Genomic DNA, 21,639 nt, shown 5'->3' on the forward strand with positions numbered 1-21,639 from the left:
TTCTGGGGGTATGCTAGGAATTTGTGTGTCGCTCAGCCATGCGTGAAGTCTCTTTCCCCTGTGATATCAAATATATAGAAAAGGACACCCGCGTTGAACGGCAGGGGTGGGAACAGCAGGGTAAAGAAGGAAGGGAAGCTCCCAGGGCCGAAGCGTTCAGAGGTCCCCGCTTATGCTGAGCCTCTGGCCAAGGGATGGAAAATTCCAGGCGGAAGCTCAGAAATTCCCCATGTAGGAGAAGTGCTAAGGGAAGCGCCACACCTCATCTCCTGCGCCCCTGGGCTCCAGCCAGGGCTGGGGCGGGGCTTCCTGAGCCCCAGCTATGGGGTTGCTCGGTGATTGAGTTGTTCCCAGTCTTGGCTGCACATCCCCACATCCTGGGGGAGCTTCAAAATGCTGATGCCCAGGCTCTGTCCCCAGGTCAGTTATGTCAGCATTCCCGGGGTGGGGCCCTGACTTCCCGGGGGGTGGAGTGGCTCCACGGGCAACAACAACCTTTGTTTTCCTCTACCCTCTGCCTTGCTTCTCAGCTTCTTATTTCTCAGACTCAGACGCAGGCACTGCCACGCCAGGCCCTGTGTCCTACGTAATGCGGGCTTGGGAAATGATGCTGAGGGCTCTGGTGTCTCTGATGACAGCGACGATGATGATTGAGGCCATGCCCCGAGGGCTAGGAACCCTGGAAAAGAGCTTTTCTATGACTTCATTACAAAAGAGTCCCTTATAAATACTGGCGGGAAAGGATCACTGTGAAAGTTGTACCCAAGGTCCCAAAGGGTCAGAAGCACATGTTCCCCTTAGCCCGTAACCAGCAAGTGGCCCAACCTCTGAGCGCTTTCCTGCCTTCCCCTGGGCCTGGCCTGAGATGAGTTCTGGTTCTGAGCACCAAGCCAGGCTTCCAGAGGGCCCTCCTGGCGCCTCCTGAATCTGTGCCTCGGGGGCCCACCGGCCCAAGCTGCAGTGTGGCCAGCAGCCCTCCCTGAGAGCGTGGCCGGCCAGCAGGGCGGACTAACGCAGTAAGACCCCGTTCCTCCCCACCGCAGTCCAGGAAGCAGGGCCCTCGTTGTCCTGTTTCCTCCCAGTTCCTTACTTAACGGCACCCCTTGTCCCCAGGGTCAGACCTCCGTCCTGCAGCCGTTCCTGTCTCTCTGATTGTGCCTTTCTTGAAGTCCAGGCCCCAGTTCCTGTCTTCCTGGCTCCCCACTGCAGCCCCCAGCCACCTGCAGCTTCTGCCCTCCTCCTTGCCGGAGCCTCCCAGTGTCTGGCTCAAACCCAGTGGGGGCAGGAGGGAGTCTACAGGCTGGAGGGGCGGCAGGAACCATCACTTGGCCCGCCCTCTGTGGCCCAACGCCCTCCACCCTCCCCAGGTGCTCCAGCCTCAGCCCGAGGGTCGCTCAGCCCCACTTTCCCTCCTGATTCCATGTTCAGCTCTTCCTACACAGCAGCCTCTCTGGTTTTCCGTTGTCCACACATGGGCCCGAGGGTCCTGGCTGGGACGCCCTGTCCCTTCCCATGCACCTGCTCAGTGAGACAGCTCTGCTTCTGGCACAGACGCACTTGGCCTATTCCACTCGCCACACTGGGTCACGCTGCCCCTTGTGCTCAGCGCAGCCGCCCAACCTTCCTGCATGTGTGTCGGTTTTCCCCAGCTGCCCATCTCCCTTCACAGTTCCATCCGCACGCTGCTCTCCTGGACCCCAGGGGAGGAAAGTTCAAGTGCACCGACACCTCTCTGAATGTGCGTGGGGGGCGGTCTCTGTGCAGACGTGCCAGCGGCCCTGCAGCATCAGCAGGAGCCTGGTAGCAGCCCGCATCGTCCTCCTGAATTGCCTGAGAACCTCTGGTTTTCTTGCTTTGAGACTATTAGCTGCCCACTCGCCCTCCCTCCCCTTTCTGTGTCCAGTCCTCCGAAGAGGAGCCCGTTTCTGGGTTGCTTTAGCAGCTGCAGCACTCCCTTGAAGTGCCCAAGGGAGCCACTGGCAAGCAGGACAGGAAACAGAACTCTAGATGTGGAGGATTACACATGTAAAACTGGGGCTCAGGCACACAGGCTATGTGCCCTTAGTGGCAGAGTGAGAGGGGGTAACCCCAGGCCGCTGGCCCCTCCTCCTAGAAAGGCCGTCTCCCTGACCAGGAGGGTGCACTTCCAGGGGCTGTATTCCTGGGCTCCTGGGTAGGCTCCCGGAACGCCCTGGGTCCTGGAGGGGACCTGATGCCAGCAGAGCCCTTGACCTTCCCAGGCTCTAAGTGGCACTTCAAGCCTCTTCTCATTACGCAGTTATGCTGCAGCTCCCGAGGGTGGCCAGGAGCAGCTGTGACATCTCCAGCTGTCCCAGCTGATGGGAGGGGCTCCCGTGGCCTCGCTCCTGGAAGGCTGACACGCTGTCAGTGGACAGGGCTCCGAGCCCCAGCCGTGCCTGAATTTATCCTGGGAAGGTGGGCTGTGAATCCAGAGGGAAGGCAGGAAGTTTGCAGGCATTGACTTGTCATGGTCACATCTGTGAGACCCTGGGAAGACACAACCCTCTCCATAGCTCAGCGTCCAGATCTGTGGGGCCGTGAACTGAAGGGATTAGACAGACAACGCAGGCAGAGCATCTGGCCTGGCCCCTGGCACATCGCAGGTGAGTTTCTTGCTCCCATGAACCCCGCGGTGGGCAGACCACTCCCCGATGTCTGTTGGGTTTCATGCAGGCTCAGGAACACTGCCCTTCAGTAGCTAAGTCTTTATCGAGTGGCCGCTCAGAGGCCAGGCCAGAGCCCTTGTGCCAGTTTGATGGCACTGCTTGCTTGATACCCCAAATGAGATGAGTGTTTGGCCTCCTGTGAATGTCAGCACACCTGTGGCCTGTCCAAGTGAGGAGGGCCGATGGCCCCCCCACAGGGAAGCCAGGGCTTCCTGCAGGCCCAGTGCCTGACTGTGACATGAGCTTAGGTCTCTGATCAGGTGAGCGAAGCTTCTGACAACCCGGCACTTGGGGACTACAGAGGATGAGGCTTCTGGGGGCAGCTGTGGTGGCTCAGCTCACTGAGTTGTTTCACATAGATGCCCACCGAGAGCCAGGGCTCAGGAGAAACGTCCAGGTGGGGGCTCTCTTTGCCACCAGCTGCCCTTGCCAGCCGAAGGCCTTCCCAAGGAAGATAGCTTCACCATGTCACCAGTGCCTGGATATTGCAGAGAGATTCCTATGAAATGAAATCCGCAAACTGAAAACAAATAACTAGATTCCATGTAAAATTAGAGGCATGTGCCAAGAGGTCATGAGAAAAGCTTCCTGGTGGAAAGCCCTTGGCCAGAGGTGGAAATGGAAGTTGATCCCATTTATAACCTGCAGATGCTGTGGGTTACACTTTGTAGCCACCAAGAAGGTGGGACTTTTTGTCCCTACCCAGCAGTTCACTCTCTGTTCTAGCACTTTCTTAACTCTGGAGGCTCCTTTCTGAATGCTCTGCTTTTCTTTGACTTCCCCTCAGTCCCCTCTGCTAAGGGATTTTCTGGGTGATACCCACATCTCTCTCCTTCACTGATTACAGCTTCCAGCCTAAGCTGCAGTCATTTTTCTCTCTACCTGGTGGGCTATCGTCAAGATTTATTTTAACTTCAATTGCAGAATTTGAGACAATGCCAGGGATCACTAAGATCGAGGCCTATTTAGTGTGCTTATGATGAAGACTCTTTTCAGGGGAGATGTTTCAACCACTTAAGGAGTCATTTCTTAGGGCCTGTCCTTGCATAGCCACAGCCGATAAGCCCCTAATCCCGCAGCACACACGGCACGGGGAGAGGAAGTAAGAGTTGAAGTTCAAGAGGCAGCTCGTGGGCCCTGCATTTGAACCACAGGTGCCCAGGACCTGGCTCTGGGGATTTATGCAGATCACTTACAGGCAGGCGGATGATTTCAGTGTAATTACTGTGTAATTAATTCACAAGGTTTTAAAATGAAGAAAATACATACTAACAATAACGTAGTTTGAACTTCCCGCCAACCCCAGTGAGGTCCAGTATTGCATGGGCAGGGCAGTGCCAGGTGCCCAGGGTGCTGCCCCGAGGGATTCGTCGTGAGCTCGGAGTAGGGAACTACAGTCGGGGGTTCTGGAATACACTGCCTGCCTTCCACCCTGGCTCCCCTGCCTATTGGCCATGGGGCCCTGGGAAAGGCACTTACCCTCTCGGGGCCTTCTTCCTTACCTGTAAAACACAGAGAATAACAGTAACCGTAGACAGGATTGTGGCGGGGACCAAAAGAAATAATGCTTGTAAGGTGCTTGTCAGGGTGCCTGACACGTGTAGAACTCAACTGCTGTTGTTAGCAACTCAGTTGCTATCATCATTCAAAGCGTAACCCAGGGCCCTCTGCCCCCGCAGCAGCACCCTCCTTGCCACAGCCTTCAGAGGCCGTCCCCTTGGGGTATCCTGAGATCCGCTCTGTGTCTGGGAACTCTTATGTTTGAGGGTTTTTTTTCTTTTTCAGCTTTTTCTTTTGGGGGGCCATGTCATGCAGTGGCTTGGTGTGGGATCTCAGTTCCCAGACCAGGGATTGAACATGGGCTGCCAGGGAATTTCCTTTTCAACTGTTGTCATCATTGCCCCCCACAAAGAGAGGCAGCCAAAGGCTTTTCCCACTGGACTCATCGGAAAAGGCATATTTTGTCTAAATACTCCGTGGTGGAGCCACCGGGAGGACCACCGTCACCCTGGCCGAGGCTCTGTTTGCAGATGCGCCCCCACGGAGGGAGCTGTTTGGCTGGTGGTTGCTGGTGAATGTTCTCTGCTGCTCAGCTGGTTATAGTCAGCAGCTGTAGTTCTGTATTTTTTCTTGTCTAAACCTATTTATTTACTGTCACTTTAACAAGAATGACCAGTGTTATCTTTGGCTTTTTATCCTTTTTTTCTTAAGAATTAAGCTTTTTTTTTTTTTTTTTTTTTTGGTCTATTTGTCTCTTGAAGGCCGTACCTGCAGCATATGGAGGTTCCCAGGCGAGGGGTCGAATCGGAGCTAGAGCCACAGCACAACAACACAGGATCTGAGCCACGTCAGCGACCTACACCACAGCTCATGGCAACACCAGATCCTTAACCCACTGAGCAAGGGCAGGGATCCAACCCGAAACCTCATGGTTCCTAGTTGGGTTCGTTAATCACTGAGCCGCAACGGGAACTCCCTGAATTAAGCTTTTTAAGAAAAAAATTATCTAGACCTTTTCAAGAACTAGCCACCAAAGTAAAAGGGGAGATGAGCATGCCACACCAAGCCTGGGGCCAGCGCTGGCTGTGCTGTGTGCTTTATATGCATTGGTTTGCCTGCCTTTTACATCGGCCCTGGGAGGTAGAGTATTTATTAGCCTTACTTTTCAGGGAAGAAAACTAAGATTGAGCAAAGTTAAGGAACTTGCCCATATTTAGAAAGTAATGCAGCCAGATTTCATCTCGAGGTCTGCCTCGCTGCAGAGCTTACATTTTCCTTCCTCTTTGACAGCCGCCATTACTGTGCCAGTAAAAACACTTCATTACATTCTCCTTATGAAATATTAAAACAGGAGTTCCTGTTATGGGGCTCAGTGGGTTAAGAATCGGACATGGTGTCCATAAGGATGCAAGTTTGATCCCTGGCCTTGATCGGTGAGTTAAGGATCCAGTGTTGCCTCAAGCTTGGGCATAGGTCGCAGATGTGGCTTGGATCCGGCATTGCTGTGGCTGTGGCATAGGCTGGCAGCTGCAGCTCCAATTCAGCTCCTCGTCCAGGAACTTCCATTTGCCACAGGTGCAGCCATAAGAAGAAAACAAACAAATAAACAAATAGAAAAATTTAAAAAAAAAAGTTAGGCAAAGCTAAAGAACTTTGGACCTCTCAGAGTTCCCGTCGTGGCTCAGTGGTTAACAAATCCGACTAGGAACCATGAGGTTGCGGGTTCGATCCCTGGCCTTGCTCAGTGGGTTAAGGATCCGGCGTTGCCGTGAGCTGTGGTGTAGGTCACAGACTTGGCTTGGATCCCGCGTTGCTGTGGCTCTGGTGTAGGCCGGCGGCTACAGCTCCAATTAGACCCCTAGCCTGGGAATCTCCATATGCTGTAGGAGCAGCCCCATAAAAGGCAAAAAGACAAAAAAATCCACATCTCAGTGCCTTTTCCAGATTTCTTTCTTCTATAAACACCTCACTTGCAAGACAGATGTTGCAATAATAATAATACCTGTTTGTTATCTGCCTCACCTGAGTTGAATGAGGTTATGGACAGAAACCATTTTATAAACTTTACTGTCCTCTGCATATGCCTATTTTTAGTGGTAACAGGGAGCATAGAAACATCCATTACCTAAGACCCTTTTGTAGGGAATCTTGCTTGGTTTAAACCTCATTACTGGGAGTTGATGGAATCTCATGCCTCTGGACCGCCCAGCCCTGAGCCTGTCCAGCAGGATCTTCAGGGTGGCATTTGTAGGGCTAGGCTGCAGAATCATAATCCTCCAGTAGGTGTCACCCTCCACCAGGACACATCCTCTGCACCTTCCCTACAGGCCTCCTGAGCCCATTCAGTGCTGCTTCGTCGAAATTAAAGGTGGAAGCAGTGCTGAGGGTATGGAATTTGAGTTGAAGAGAGGCCCAGGGCAGGTAAGTAAGTTTGGGGCAGGCAATCAGAATGCAAAGCCGCCAAAGGAATCTTACAGGTGAGCAGGGAGAACCCAGGGCAAGGACTGTCGCCATCTGAAGGTTGATTCAGGTTATACCCAGAGGCTGTGCATTGCAGGAAGGGACTCTGAGTGACCCGCTATGTCTGGATGGGTCAGGGATGGCTTCAGTTGGAAGGTGACAATTGAGATAGGTCCTGAAAGGTGAGAAAGAACCTTCCACGCCGAGGAAGTAGGAAGGGTATTCCAGGAGCATCCTGAGATGGGCTGGGACCTCATGGATGGGGTGGGCAGGAAAGGATAGGAGGAAGTAACTAGAATGAGGGAGGGAGATGAGGCCAGATTCCTGAGGACCTTGAGGGCCAGGACCGTGGAAGGGTTCTTTGTTTTGCTTTGTTTCCATTTGGAGTCGGCCAGCAGGGACTCCCAGCTAGAGATATGGAAGATGAACTGGACAGGTAGAGACTGGAGGCAGGGAGGCCAGAGAGGAGGCTGTGGGTGAAGGTCTTATCCAGCACAGGAGCAGTTGGTACTGGGAGGGCAGACATAGACTGGCAACTATTTGCAGGAAAGAGTTACGTGGACACAGTTCCTGATGAGATGGGGTGAGAGTGGGGGGTATCAGTGGAGGAATTAAGACTGACTTTGATGTTTCTAGCTTGATGAACTCAGTGGATGTGGAACCATTAGTTGAGACAGAAAACAGGAGAAGGAGCAGATTGCGAAAGCAGAGGGAAAAGAAACTTTTATCTTTGGACTTCTTGCGTTTGAGGTGAGACGGAAACGCCCCAGTGGAGATGTCGGTAAACAGTGGAACACAGTGGCCTGGAGCCGATGAAGAAAGGACAGAGGAGCAGCCTGAGGGCCACCGCTTCTCATTTACCCACTGTTTGTCTTTTTGTCCAATTCCAAAGAGGCTCCCCCAGCCTGTGCTGCATTTCACACACATTTCAAATTGCTTCTCTCTGCAGCAGCAGGACTAGGAATGTCTTTCCTTAATGGCCCAAGGCCCCGGGATGCCTCGTGGCACGACCACTGTGGAATGGGGCATGCGAAGGCCCCTTCTTTTCACTTTTTCTCAAAACCTGAACCTGTCCTCCAAGAGGAGTGGCAGGAAAGCCAGGCACCCAAAGAGGTTGGGGTGCTGGGCAGGCCTAGCAGCTGATGGGTTTGCCAGGGCAGAGAAGTCAAGCTCTTTTTAGAAGCTGTTTGCTCCTTCCCTGGGTTTGTATGTCGTGTGCACATGTGCATCCTTGCACACACATGCTTGCATATAGGTATTTGCTTATTTGCCGGGGCGCTCCCCCCTAAATGGAGCAGGAGAGGAACAGATCTACTCCTGGCTCCTGCTGGTCTCTCTCCTGCCATCACAAGAGCAGCTCCCTGGCAAAGAAGTCCCAACAGAGAGGGCAGCCCAGAGGCAGGCACCTGTCTGGAGCTTGATCCTAGCCCTCACTGACTTCTGTGCAGTATGTTAATTTCCTTTGTCTGCTGTAACAAATTATCATCAACTTGGTGGTTGAAACAACAGAAATTGATTCCCTGACAGTTCTAGAGGCCAGAAGTCTGAAATGAGTATCACTGGGGCAAAATCAAGGTGTTGATGGGGCCCCCTCCTTCCACAGGTCCTAGGAGAGAGTCTGGTCCTTGCAGGTTGGAGCTTGGCCAGCGGCATTTCTTAGCTTGTGGCCACATCACTCGAATGTGTCTCTTCTGTGTGTCAAATCTCCCTCTTACAAGGATGCGGGAGGCTGCATCAGAGGTCTCCTCAAATAATCCACAATCTTCCCATCTCTGAATCCTTGGCTTAATCACATGTGCAGTCTCTGCCATGTAAAGGTGGTAATTACAGGTTCCAGGGTGGGGACCTGATATCATGGGTGGGGGCATCATTCAGCCTACTACAGATAAGGGTTAGGAAAGGTCTTTCGTTTGACCCTTACCACCTGTGTGTGAAACAGGTGTCACTATCCCCATTTTAGCAATGAGAAAAATGGGCTCTGCCAGCTAAGATGCCAGGATCTATCAGGAGACCTTGATCAACTCCAGACATAAGGGTCCATCCTATCTTTTTGCTTTTTAGGGCTGCACCTGCAGCATATGGAGGTTCCCAAGCCAGGGGTCAAATTGGAGCTACAGCCACTGGCCTATGTCATAACCACAGCAATGCCAGATCTAAGCCATGTCTGTGACCTATATCACAGCTCATGGCAATGACAGATCCTTAATCCACTGATCGAGACCAGGGATCAAATCCGCATCCTCATGGATCCTAGTCAGGTTCATCAACTGCTGAGCCACAAAAGGAACTCCTCCATCATATTATTTATTTATTTATTTATTTTTAAATTTAATTTGTCTTTTTAAGGCCACACTCACAGCACATGGACGTTCCCAGGCTAGCAGTTGAATCAGAGCTGTAGCTGCTGGCCTACGACACAGCCACAGCAATGCAGGATCTGAGCTGCATCTGCGACCTACACCACAGTTCATGGCAATGCTGGATCCTTAACCCACTGAGGGAGGCCAGGGATCGAACATGCATCCTCATGGATGCTAGTCAGATTTATTTCCATTGAGCCATGACAGGAACTCCCATCTTTTTTTTTAAATATAAAAATCTATCCTTTTTAAAAGAAAAGAAAAGAAAAGACAGCCATACATTTAATCAAGCAGCAGATAATCAAAACTCACTTCTGCATTGGGTGACTCCTCCTGGTTCCCCTGGCCCTGCTCTCCCTTGGGTGTCTATGTTGGAGGATAAGGAAGAGATGGCATGCTTCCCTCCTGCCTGGCACCTCGTTCGGGTTCACTCCTGTGGACATGGGTCAGTAGAAAGGTCTATGGGAGCCCAGAAGGCTGGAACCAACCAGGGCAGCCCTCCTGACTTTCCTGGCTGGAGCATGGCTGGGCGGGAAAGTCAGTGTGCAGGTCTGCAGTCCAGACAGAGAGACCTGGGCCTACAGAGTCTTTTCCTGCAGCTGAGGAATCCCAGCTGGAGCTGGGAAATAAGAGTAACCACCACGACAAAAGCCCCTGACCCTCCTGTACTTACTTCTGCTTTTGCATCTTATTTCTGTCATCTCTTCAATCACGGTGCTCTCACATCCCTCTAGAAGGCAGGCAGAGAAACAACCCCTATGTCATAGACCGAGCACTCAGATTTGACGGGGAGAGGGCTCTCCTAGTCAGCCCAACAGTGGACAGGGACTTACCAGTGTGGCTTCCTCAGCCACTTGGTGTGGGGCAGAGGGTCAGGGCTGTGGATGGGTCCTGTCACCTGTTCATTAGAAAGGATTTTATGCTGGAGAGAGTGTGGAGTGGGTGGGAACCCTCCTCCAGTGTTGGTGGGAATGTAAATTGGTGCAGCCACTATGGAAAACAGTATGGAGATTCCTCAGAAAACTAAAAATAGAGTTACTATAGGATCCAGCAGTTCCACTCCTGGGCATATATCCAGACAAAACTATAATTCAAAAAGATACATGTTCATAGAAGCACTATTTACAGTAGCCAAGACATGGAAATAACCTGTCTGTCCATCGACATGAGTAGATAAAGATGTGGTACATATATACAATAGAATACTACTCAGCCATGAAAAAAGAATGAAATAATGTCATTTGCAGCAACATGGATGCAACTATAGATTACCATACTAAGTAAGTCAGAAAGATAGACAAATATGATATATATGGAATCTAAAATATGACACAAATGAACTTATCTACAAAACAGAAACAGACTCACAGACACGCAGAAGAGATTCTGGTTGCCAAGGGGGGCAGGGGGGTGGAGGAGGGAAGGGTTGGGAATTTGGGATGAACAGATGCAAACTAGCATACACGGAAGGCATAAAAACAAGATCATACTGTAGCACAGGGAACTCTACTCAGTATCGTGTGATAAACCATAATGGAAAAGAGTAATGTACAACAGTCGCTTTGCTGTGCAGGAGAAATTAACACAACATTGTAAATCAACTATAATAAAATTTTTAAAAATAATTTTTAAAAAAAGTATTGTAGAAGCTGGACGCCCAGGGGCAGCACGGGAAGCTCTTTGGGGCTTGGGCTGCACTGTCCTTGGCGAGGTTTCTACTATGCCGGTTCCCTGCCAGGTGTGTGACCTGGGGCAGATCACTCCCCTTCTCTGGGCCTCAGTTTCCTTACTCTCTAAAGCAGGGTTGGTGTAAGTGGACTTAGGTTCGTGCTGACCTGTCTGTGCTGACCTGTCTATGCGGAAAACCTTCGTGCTCACGGAAGATGTGAGGCAGCCTGTGTTGAAACCTCCAGCCTTTTACTGGAGGCTCTGCCCCAAAAGAGCATTTGCCAGGAGCCCTTTTCTGCCCCCAACCGCATCCCCTTGCAGAGAGGAGTTTCCCATTTCTATTGGGCAGACTAGGCATTGAGTCAGGGATTCTGGCTTGAGAGAAAGGAGCTTTATCCAGCTCAGAGCAGACATCATCTAGAAGCCAGTTTCTCGCATTGTAGGCAGGGCTGGCACTGGCTCACTTGCGGGGGGCCTCGGGGCCTTCTGGGGTTACCTGTACCACTTCCTTCTATTCCATTTGTTGGCAGACCCCAGACTCATCTGGGCGTCCCCTCCGGATTAGCCGCAGGAGGCTAACCGCTGGCTCTGAATTCCGCCTTTGTCCAGGGCAGCCAAGTGGGGAGGGGCCGCGCGGACCCCCTGCCCCCACTGGAATGTCGGCTCGCTGCGCCCCCAGCCCTCCCCCCTTTTCAGCCGCCTCCCCCGCTCACTTCCTGAGTCCCACCGATCCCACCACCAAAACGCACGCACACGCGCGCACACACACTCACACTGACACTTCCTGGCGGCCGGCGGCCTCGCTGCGGGCTCAGCGATCCCGGCCGCCGGGCCTCGGGGAGAAGCGACCTTTTGTTATTCAAATCACACCCTCGCCGCGCGCTCGGGCCGCGGGCTCTGGCCCCGGGAATCCGTCCATTGATCCCACCCCGCCCGGCGCCCCCGCATCGCCGCCACCGCCACCGCCACCACCGCCGCGGCGGCCCCGGCGCCTCCAGCTGCCTTCGGGATTCCCCGGCCCCCGGGGGCTCCGCAGCGCGGGGCCGCGCCTCCCCCGCCCCCGGTGCGCGCTGCGGCTCGGCGCTCGGCCCCCTCCCCCTCCCCGCCTCCCCTCCCCCTCCCCTTCCTTTCTCCGGACCAGCCTCGGTCCTGCCGCCGCCGCCGCCGCCTTCCCCGGTCCGCGGGGGCCCTGCTGGCCGCCCTCCCCGCAGCATGGCACCATCCGGGCTCAATTAGCCGGGAGCAGCGTTGGGGGCACGCGGGATCTCCAGGGGTGGGGGGTGCCCTGCAGCCTCGGTCATGGATGTGAGCAAGATGGTAAGTGAAGAGCAGGAGCTCAGCTCTGGAGCCTCCTGGGTCTGCGTCCCCGTCCCTTGCCCCCCTTCCCTCTCTCCCTCCCAGTCGGCCTGATCCATTGAAAGTTTCTGGACTGTTGATCTTGCCTGTTGGCCCCAACTCCAGGCGTGCTGGAGGAGGGAGCGGGGCCAGGATTCTGGAGGCGGCTGGCGGACACGGATGCGGCTCCGGGTTTCCCGCCGCGCTGCCGCCAGGGCTGCCCCGGAGAGCTCGCTAGACTCCAGGGAGAGAGGGCTGTTGCGCTCGCCTCCCACACTGGGAAACCAGCCGGGGGCGGGGGGGTGCTGCGGGACGGGGGCTCCTCCTGTCTCCTCCAGAGACCCCTACTCACACACATATTTGAGATTTATGGGGAGATTTTTGGACAGAGCCAGTGGGGAGAGGGGCACAGGTGGGTGGCCTGGGAGGGCAGTGAGAAGCCAGGGCTTTACCCATCCTAGAGAGTGAGGGGGCAGGGACGGAATCCTTGGCAAGGAATCCTTGGAGAGGTATTCTAGATTTACCCCTTGTAGACCCCAGCTGTCTTGGCCTGGGGAGCAGCGGACACCAGTGCCTATTAAGCCTCTGATTCCCTGGAATCTGATTCTCTGGAATCATCCGATTCCTCCCCAGGGCAGTCCTCCCTCCACTCCCCCGGGGGCACAGTAGGAGCTGAATACATTGTTGTCCTTTGATTGATGGAGGAGCAGCTCCAGGGGATGGGGGTGGAAGATTGCAGAATGTGATTTGGGGGCCTCTGAAGGGAGCGTTCTCTGGGAGCATTTGGAGACCTGGGGCAGGTTTGCTGAGGGGTCCCGATTGGCCCCCACTCTGAATGAAGATTTAAGGGTGTCCTTGAAATCGCTACCACCCTGACCCTGGCTTTAGAACCACATCTCAGCCTTATAAACTTTGAGGGCCACTGTGTCAAGCTGGAGAGGTACCCTGGGGTGGCCTGTACTTCATGGGGGCCCCAGGGCTTCAGAGGAAAGGACCTGGGTTGCAGAGTGTCTGGGGAGAGAGGGGTCTGAGTCTGCCTTTACCTTAGGGAAGAGAAGGTACTGGAATTTCAGTTCATCCTGTACAGAATTAGGCTAGTTTTCCCCAGAGAGTGCCCTTTTGAGGTAACCATCTCTTTGGAGAAGGCAAGTAAGCTCCTGGCCTTGCCAGTCCTGCCCATGGTTGGGCACTGCCAGGAGGCTGAACCACCACGTGCGTACCATGAGAGCTTACTTTCTTTGGGTAACTATTAGAAATACCCCTCAAAAAAATTCCCCACCTGTCTGGGGAGGTGGAAAACTGAGAGGCAGCCAAGCCCTTTCCTAGAGGTGTCTCAGCAAGACCAGAGGTACCTGTCCAGGCTGGGGGGGTGGGACGGGGCAAGGACAGGGAACCTGAGGTTCTGGTCCAGTGGCTGCCAAAACAGATCACCTCTGAGCTTCCTTCTGTCACTCAGCTTAGAATCTTTCCAGAGCTTGGTCTCTGAGGACCAGCTTACAGGGTTTAGGGACCTCTGCCTCTAGAGGCCTGGTCCACTTCTGACACTGCCACCTCCCTCCCTCCATCCCCTCTTTATCTCAACAGTGTTTACTTAGTTTTTGTCTTTTCTATAGCAAGTGCTACCTGAGGATGCAGAAATGTGTGGTCCCCCTGCTCCTCTTAGCATCTAGGTGAGGGATCCATAGAGATGCAGGCCAACCTAACAGCTCTCAACACAGGCCCTGATCGGAAGACCACACTCCAAGGGCTGTGGGAATCTGCCAAGGGATAGGCTGCAGAATCCAGCAGAAAAACAAGGCCTTAGGCTGGGTCTTCAATGCTGGGTGGAGTGGGCTCTGCTGAGAGCAGTGAGGGCCCTTGCCTCTCATTGGGCAAGTTGCAGGAAGAGGAATGGGCAGAGTGCACTGGGTAAGGCACGAACATCTGGCGGGGACAGAGGTTTGAGATCAGAAAAGATTGAGATTGAGGCTGGGGCTCGACCAGAAAGGCCTTGAACGCCAGCCAAGGCATTCCGACCTTGGCCTGAAGGCAGTGGGTAACTTCTGGAGAATCTGGGGCACAGGAGAGGCATATGTATTGCCTCTTTTAACCTGGGGTCCAAACAAAGGTGGTATTAGGTTCTCATTAATTATTGAGCAGCCAAGCTCCCAACCCGAAACAGTTGTTCTCAGCTCTTTGTAAAGAGCACAGACCCTGGACTGTGTAGCAAGAAGAACTTTACCCACCCCAGGGAGTTGGCATCTGCTTCCCATTCCTACAAAAAGCCAGAGTTACTTTCTGTTCTGACCACGAAAGCTCCACCACTGGTTTAAAGTCCTCATTCAGGGGGCCCTTGGCTCCAGGATAGACCTCATAGCCCGCGTTTCAGTCACATCTTTGACAGAGCCCAGAAACCAGCTTTGGGGTTTCGCTTGCTTATCACTAAAGGAGAAAAAGCAGATTATAGTTTAGCCCTTTGAGCAACTTTCTTAGCCTTTTAACCTGATCTGTAAAATGAGAACAGTAATACCTGCCTCGAGCATCCTCATCAAGGTTGGAAATAATTCTTTAAGGCTCAGGACCTAAGCATAGTAGGTCTTCCATACATAGTGACGGTTATGACAACGAAGGCCTCCAAAGGCTCATCTAAGATGCTTCTGAACACCTCTCCTCACCCTCTATTTTCCTTTTTTTTTTTTTTTGGTCTTTTTGCCATTTTCTTGGGCCGCTCTCACGGCACATGGAGGTTCCCAGGCTAGGGATCCAGTCGGAGCTACAGCCACCGGCCTACGCCAGAGCCACAGCAACGCGGGATCCGAGACACATCTGCCACCTACACCACAGCTCACGGCAACACCAGATCCTTAACCCACTAAGCGAGGCCAGAGATCGAACCTGCATCCTTATGGATACTAGTCAGGTTTGTTAACCACTGAGCCACAACAAGAACTCCACCAATAAATTTTTGATGACATATCTGCCTAAAGGAGAGCTGGTTTAACCTGGCACTCAGGGGTAAAGTGCAGATGCCTTGGGGCATTGGTGATGGGGTCTGCGCCTTTACTGATTATAGGGAATGAACGCTCTGTGCTCTCATTGAGGGAGCAGATTCATCTATCGATTCTTAACAAAAGGATGTTATCATTTATCTAATGATTTATATTCGCATAGTGCTTTACAGTTGACAAAGCATTTTCACACCTGTTCTTGTTCACCGCAATCCCACGCGGAAGGCAGAACAGAAAGTAATAGCCGCATTTTACAGATAAGAAAGCAGAAAAGCGAAGTCCCGAGCCCGGTACAGGTGTTAGAGCCAGATCTGTTACCCCCATTTCTCCACACCCCCAAAAGCGTGACAGAGTAAATCATGGGTAAGGAAGATTTACTGATCAGATTAGAATCTGGTCAGTAGACAGAAGCTGATCTCAAATGACGAGCTGATGGAGGTGGTGGCCTTTGGCCTCTGGGTCCCTGAGGGGAGAAGATCCAGGGAGAGGGGATTAATTAATGCCTGTCTCCGAGGACTTGGCCCCTCGTCAATCTTCAACAGCTATTTTTAAAGCTCGGGGTTTCTTCGTGGAGCTCAGCTGCCCACCCCATATGTGAGACTCCTGAGCCCTGGGACCCTCCAGCTCACAGGAGGATGGGAAGAGAGCAGGAGAAAAGCATCTCCGGTGTTCTGAGTACACGATGTTGACGGGGAGGCAGGAGGAGCTTCAGGCCTGTCTCCGGTCTGGTCTGCGGTCTCCTGGGGTGCCTGTGTATTTGCTGAGCTGGGGAGAAGCGTGGGTGGAGGGAAGTGCCAAGCCAGAGGGATCCCAGTGTAGAATGATGCCCAGGACTCTGCTCACTGCCCGAATCGGCTAATAGCTGCATGGAGAGGAAGGCTTAGTGTCTGAACTAAATAATCAGCCAAAGCTGGACATGGCTGACCGGCTCCATGAAACCAGAGCAGTGCTTACAGTTCTGGGTCACAAAATATCGGTTTAGTGGGTTGCAGCCAGCATTTGAAAGCGTGTAACAGACCAGAAAACATCCAAGTGTATTTATTCCATGTGAGAAGCTTCATGACACGGGTTGGGTTGTATCCGCAGGCACTCTCAGATATGGACTGGCCTTGTAAGATGTGCTTTTTTACTGTGGTCAGAGTCAAAAGGGGTTTGAAGCCTCTGACCTAGGGCATGTCTGGGGGTGGTGAGGAAGATGTCAGCCCATAGAAGAGAAGAAGATATACTCGGTGGGGCTCTGGGAGGTGGGGTTTGGAAGGCCGGGACCGCCGCGCAGCAGAGCCTTCCCATGCATCCTATGGCAGAATCAACTCCCTCCAGAGGCCATTGGAGCTTCCCAGGGGTCCTGAAGGAGCAGGGCTTCTGAGTCCTTGCCACCCAGGAGGCTTTGGCTCAGGGCTCAGGCTTTGGGAACAGCCCTCAAAGACCTGTGATTCTGCGGCAAACATCCTGTGTGGCTGCGAAAGGCAGCCCCTTTTCACACTGGCAAGCAGTTCCAGAGACCCGAGCTTTCTGCATCGCCAAGCACAGTTTCTGAAACTGAGCAGAGCATCAGGGGCCAGCCACCTTCTCCAAACAGCCTGTGCAACCAGGTCAGGGATCATAGATGACGTTGGCCTCAGCCAGGCACCAGCGGGGCCAGAGATCTGCAACTTGCCTCTCTTTAAAACTCTTAGGGAGGAGTTCCCATCGTGGTGCAGTGGTTAATGAATCCGACTAGGAAACATGAGGTTACGGGTTCGATCCCTGGCCTTGCTCAGTGGGTTAAGGATCCGGCGTTGCCGTGAGCTGTGGTGTAGGTTGCAGACTCGGCTCGGATCCAGCATTGCTGTGGCTCTGGCCTAGGCTGGTGGCTACAGCTCTGATTCAACCCCTAGCCTGGGAACCTCCATATGCAGCCCTAGAAAAGGCAAAAAGACAAAAAAAAACAAAAAACAAAAAAACGCTTAGGGAAAAAAAAAAGAGTTTTTGATTTACCATCTAACTGCTGTCTCATAGTCTCCGAATGCTAAGATTTTATCCTACCTGGATGAAGTTCCATTTAATTCAGACACCCATTGAATCCTCACTTTAAGCGCAGGCCCCTGGGGGCGGAGGATAAGATAACTGGGGACCCAGAGCTGAGGACCTCCAAGCTGGCTGTGGAAAGGCTTAGAGTCAAGAGAGGGGGACAGCTTCCCTTGAAATGCTTTGCGTGGGGTGGACACAGACGTGGAGTGGACGGAACACTCTCACCTGGATTCTTTTCTCCCTCAAAATAGCCTTGAGAAGGAAGCAGGATTTGGTGTTCTCAGTGGCTTCTCCACGTCATCCTGCCGGTCGGGCTAAATTGAGATGGACACGTAGGTTTTAAACAGCCTTCCCTGCCATCTTCCTGCTACCCCCCCTCCCCACCTCCTCACACCAGCTGGTGATTTTCTTGAAGAGCCCCTCCAGGCGCTGTTTCCGCCCCACCTTTGTCTCCCTTCTTGGCCAAGAGGTCCCAGTCTAAAGCCAGACAGGCACGTCATCTGGCAGCTGCCCCAGAGCCAAAGGATTTCTGCAGCCAGACAAAATTCATGTTCCTTGGGCCTCCAAAGAAATTAAGCCATTTTAAGAAAGAAAAAAAAAAAAAATCTCTGTGTCTCCTCTGGATTCCTTAAATCCTCATGAGTCTTTGGTCTGGAGGTGATGGCTGTGGGGCTTGTAGGACGGGGTTAAAGGGTGGGAGGCATCTTTGTAGCTGCCAATGGGAGCCAACTGGTGTTCACAGCGTCACCTCTGCACGCAGAGGATCAGGAGGTGACTTCTGTGTCCTGAGGCTGCCGTCGACCCTTGACACTCACCAGGGGTTTTGGAGTCACCAAGGCCACAGGCCAAATCCTGATGCCACCACTTGGCGCTCTAGGGCCATGGCCAAGTTTGTTGACCTCGTTGTATATCCACCGACTTTCCCAGACCCATTGGTGCCTGCAGGTTTGTGAGGTGTTGAGGTGGCCTGTTTCCAGTTCTTGGCAGAAGAGAGGGGCTTCGTAAGCCATGGCTGTCGTTATTAATATTTTTGCTTATTCATTTTATGCAACAAATAGAATTTGGAAAGTTTAGGTGGAGCAGAACAGTCCTTTTGGGATGACCCATCTGCTGGGTGAGGTCAGTCGGTGGGGCAGTCGGACGAAATAATTACGGTACAAGTGACCCAAGGCTCAGAGTACATGTGAGGATGTGCCAGGAGGAAGAGGGCGGCATTAACTGCCTGGCACTGGAGGAAGGGGTTCACTCAGAAAACTGGAGAAGGGGAAGGAATTTGCCCAGGAGATTAGGAAAGTAAAGGAATTCCAGGCAGAGAAAGCCATGCATGCAAAAGCACAGGGTCTCAAGGCCACCCGATGGCTTCAGAATCTACCTGCGCCTTCTGCCAGGGGATCAAGCGTGGCACCTCTTTCTTAGCAGACTTCCTAGGACATGGGGTCAAATCTTTCCACCTTGGTGCTTCCTGGAAGAGCCGGTGCTTATGCTGCATTTTGAGTCTGGGGAGCGGCAATTTCATTGATGAAAACACACGACTGCACAGGTGGTGCTGATTGAATTGGGTGACGACACGATGAGAGCAGAGGCATGCCAGTTGGGAGAGTGGCACTGTGGGCAGCCGATGGGATGCTGAGTAGGTCTGTAAGGAGGAGGGCCAGAGGAATGAGTGAGGAGAGACAAGGGGGGCAGGGTGTGAGGGTCCGAGTTAAAAATAATCAAGAGCAGAGTTCCCATCGTGGCTCAGCGGTTAGCGAACCTGACTAGTATCCATGAGGACCCAGGTTCGATCCCTGGCCTCGCTCAGTGGATTAAGGATCCGGCGTTGCTGTGAGCTGTGGTGTAGGTCGCAGATGCGGCTCAAATCCCGAGTTGCTGTGGCTGTGGTGTGGGCCGACAGCTACAGCTCTGATTTGACCCCTGGCCTGGGAACGTCCATATGCCACAAGCGCAGCCCTAAAAAACAGAAAGACCAAATAATAATAATAATAATAACAATCAACAGGTGACCCATGAGTGAGGCAGTCTCCACTTAACAGTTAGCCCTGGGTGTGCCCTTCTGGCCAACAGCCTTTCACCTCCTTCTGGTCTCAGGGCCTGGAGATGGCCCTCCCTGGTGCCAGGAAAAGCGTGGGAGCTGCGTGGCACGGGTGGGGGAAGGTTCTTTTGAAGTGAGCCCTTCATTAACGTTCTATCATGACCTCTCTTTGGAACATGAGTTCGGCCTCATTTGCTGGGACCTAAAATAGCTTTCTTTTGCTGGATTTCTCCCAGGCTGGATTCTTTGGGAAAGAATCTTCCCAAGTCAGTGCCTCCTTAGCTCTGCTAGCTCAAAGATCCAGGTCAGCAGTTTCGCTGCCGGACAGCAATTTTCCCCATGCTGTCAGCCAGGCTCCTGGCTGTCATCCTTTTTCTGTCCTGTACATATGTCAGTATTGTCCCCTGAGTCAGCAAACGCTGAGCTCCTTCTGTGACAGCTTTTTGTCTTGGCTTCTCAGCTCCCCAAGAGAGACAGCCATGAGTGCATTGGCCTCAGAGACAGTAGTTGCGGGGGAGGGGCTCCTGCATTTTGGGTACATTTTCGTCTCGCATCGCAGTAGTCATCGGCGGCTGGGATCCACAGGTAATTCACAGGAAAATATTGAACTTATGCTGGTTTAAAGAAAATATGAAAAAGTGTAAAAAAAAAACCCAACAAAACAAAGAGCAGGCATTCTCTCATCATCCAGAACTGCTGCTAATAATTTGGTATAGATCCTTACAGACTTGTTTATTCCAGGGCACATAAGCATACACACACACACACACACACACACACACACGCACACACGCACTCACACTACACTGAACCATATGAAAGTGCCATTTTTATATGTCAAAAATGGCCAAATGTTCATGTCTTCAACCACGTACAAGCATATACACGTGGACAGATAACACACATATTGAAACAAAATGGGGCCGTGCCATAATGCAGTTTTGTACACTTGTGTTTTAGCTTTCACCATACCTTAGATCTAGAAACAGATTCTGTATTCCCTTCCTGTTCACCTGGGCAGGTGACCAAGGCTCCCTGAGCCAGGGTTTTCCCCCTTGGGTAGTGGGGATAATCCCAGAATCTTCCATAACGGGCTGTGGGGAGGCAGAGGCATTAGTAGGTATGTTGGAGGCCTAGACCAAGGGCTGGCGCGTGGCACACATTCACCAGCTGTTAGCAATTCCTATTTCCAGATGAGTAGAGCCCGATGAAAGTTTTCGTCGCTGTTACTCACCCACTAAGAGACATTAAGCTGTATCCATTTTCCACTGTCGAGGTGAGAGCCTTGTACACTCATCAAGATGTCTACTCAGTCCCTGCCTGACCCTCTGATAACTCGGGCTTTAAGATTTGGGCTTTTCAGAATTTTTCTTATTGATGGGTTTTGAGCTGAGTGGTGCTTGTGGGGAAAGTTGCTTGGACGGCGGTTCTCGCTTCCATTTCCCTTTCATTGTAACCTGGGCTCTTTGCTCCCAGCCTCCCCTTTGCCTTTTCAGCTCTGCAGCAGCACTGCCATTGGGCACTGGCCCACATCCGTGCCTGGGGCTGGTCTCTCCTCAGGACGGCCCTGCAGGCCCCTTCTCCAGGCCGACTCCCGGGGTCCAGGGAAGGGCGGTCACCTCTGAACCCTCAGCCTAGTCACATCCTCACCCCCGGCCTCCCTGCAGCCACCCACCAGCCCTTCCTCTCCCTGGCGGTGTGGCAGTGCTGACATCTTTCCCCCCACCTAGATGGTGCCCTTTGTTATTTTGGGGGAGGGGGTTGTTTTTTGTCTTTTGAGGCTAGGGTTGAATCAGAGCTACAGCTGCCAGCCTACGGCACAGCCACAGCAATGCAGATCCAAGCTGCATCTGCAACCTCCACCACAGCTTCACGGCAGCACCAGATCCTTAACCTACCGAGAAAGGCCAGGGATCAAACCTGCGTCCTCATGGATACCAGTCAGATTCGTTTCCGCTGAGCCACGATGGGAACTCCCGATCGTGCCCCTTGAAGCCAGGACTTAGGTCTTACCCATCTGGAAGTTAACTTACAGCACTTGACGTGGCTGCTCAGTATTTGTTTGGTGAATGAATTTATTGAATGCAGAAAGGCAGGGCTTAAAAAGAGATGGTTGTGGGAGGGGGAGTAGTCTAGGTTACAAAGGTGGCTTGAAGCTTGGGGTACAGCCATGAGCCCCTGGACATGTGTGGCAAGGTTGGAGCTGTCCTTTAGAAAGTGAGGTCGTGACCACCAGGAGCTGGTAGCCCAGAAACCAGCAGGAGGTCAGGCTGGGTACCCGGTGGGGGTTCACCCTGCCTGGGCCTTTTGGGTGTCCCCCTCCACACCCCTACACCTCTCTTGAACCTTGGAGCTCTTCCCCTGAGGAAGGGCTGTCCGTCACCCCGCAGGAAACAGAAGTGAGATTTCCTGGCTGCTCTGCTTTCTGAGGAAGTCACATCACAGCCTGGGAGCTGGTGATGAAATCCACCTCCAGAATTAGCAACCACCCCTCTCTCCACTTTAGAAAACTGTTTAGCAAATCCACCCCAGCTCATTATTAATCCCTGGGTCCGGGGCTGGAAATAGCCATCAGAGTTTCTGCCTGCCAGCTGGGGCAT

General features: G+C 52.7%; 1 protein-coding gene across 4 annotated transcripts in view; it reads left to right on the forward strand.

The window, feature by feature from the left end:
• HIP1 (huntingtin interacting protein 1) overlaps positions 1 to 21,639 on the forward strand; it is a 163,853-nt gene that overhangs the window by 58,615 nt on the left and 83,599 nt on the right. For 2 of the 4 annotated variants that reach the window (XM_085016808.1, XM_085016810.1), the window contains exon 1: positions 11,811 to 11,992. The exons of the other annotated variants lie outside the window; for them this stretch is intronic. In XM_085016808.1, coding sequence (XP_084872934.1) covers positions 11,975 to 11,992 — 18 coding nt within the window. In that variant the 5' untranslated portion in view covers positions 11,811 to 11,974. Of the gene's footprint in view, positions 1 to 11,810; positions 11,993 to 21,639 lie in introns of those variants that run through there. 4 annotated transcript variants of the gene reach the window in all.

This window comes from Sus scrofa, chromosome 3 (genome assembly GCF_054392235.1).
Source record: "Sus scrofa isolate SSC_HxYL_T2T_F1_AM1 chromosome 3, Sscrofa_HxYL_maternal_Yorkshire_Landrace_v2.0, whole genome shotgun sequence".
In the NCBI taxonomy this organism is placed as follows: Eukaryota; Metazoa; Chordata; class Mammalia; order Artiodactyla; family Suidae; genus Sus; species Sus scrofa.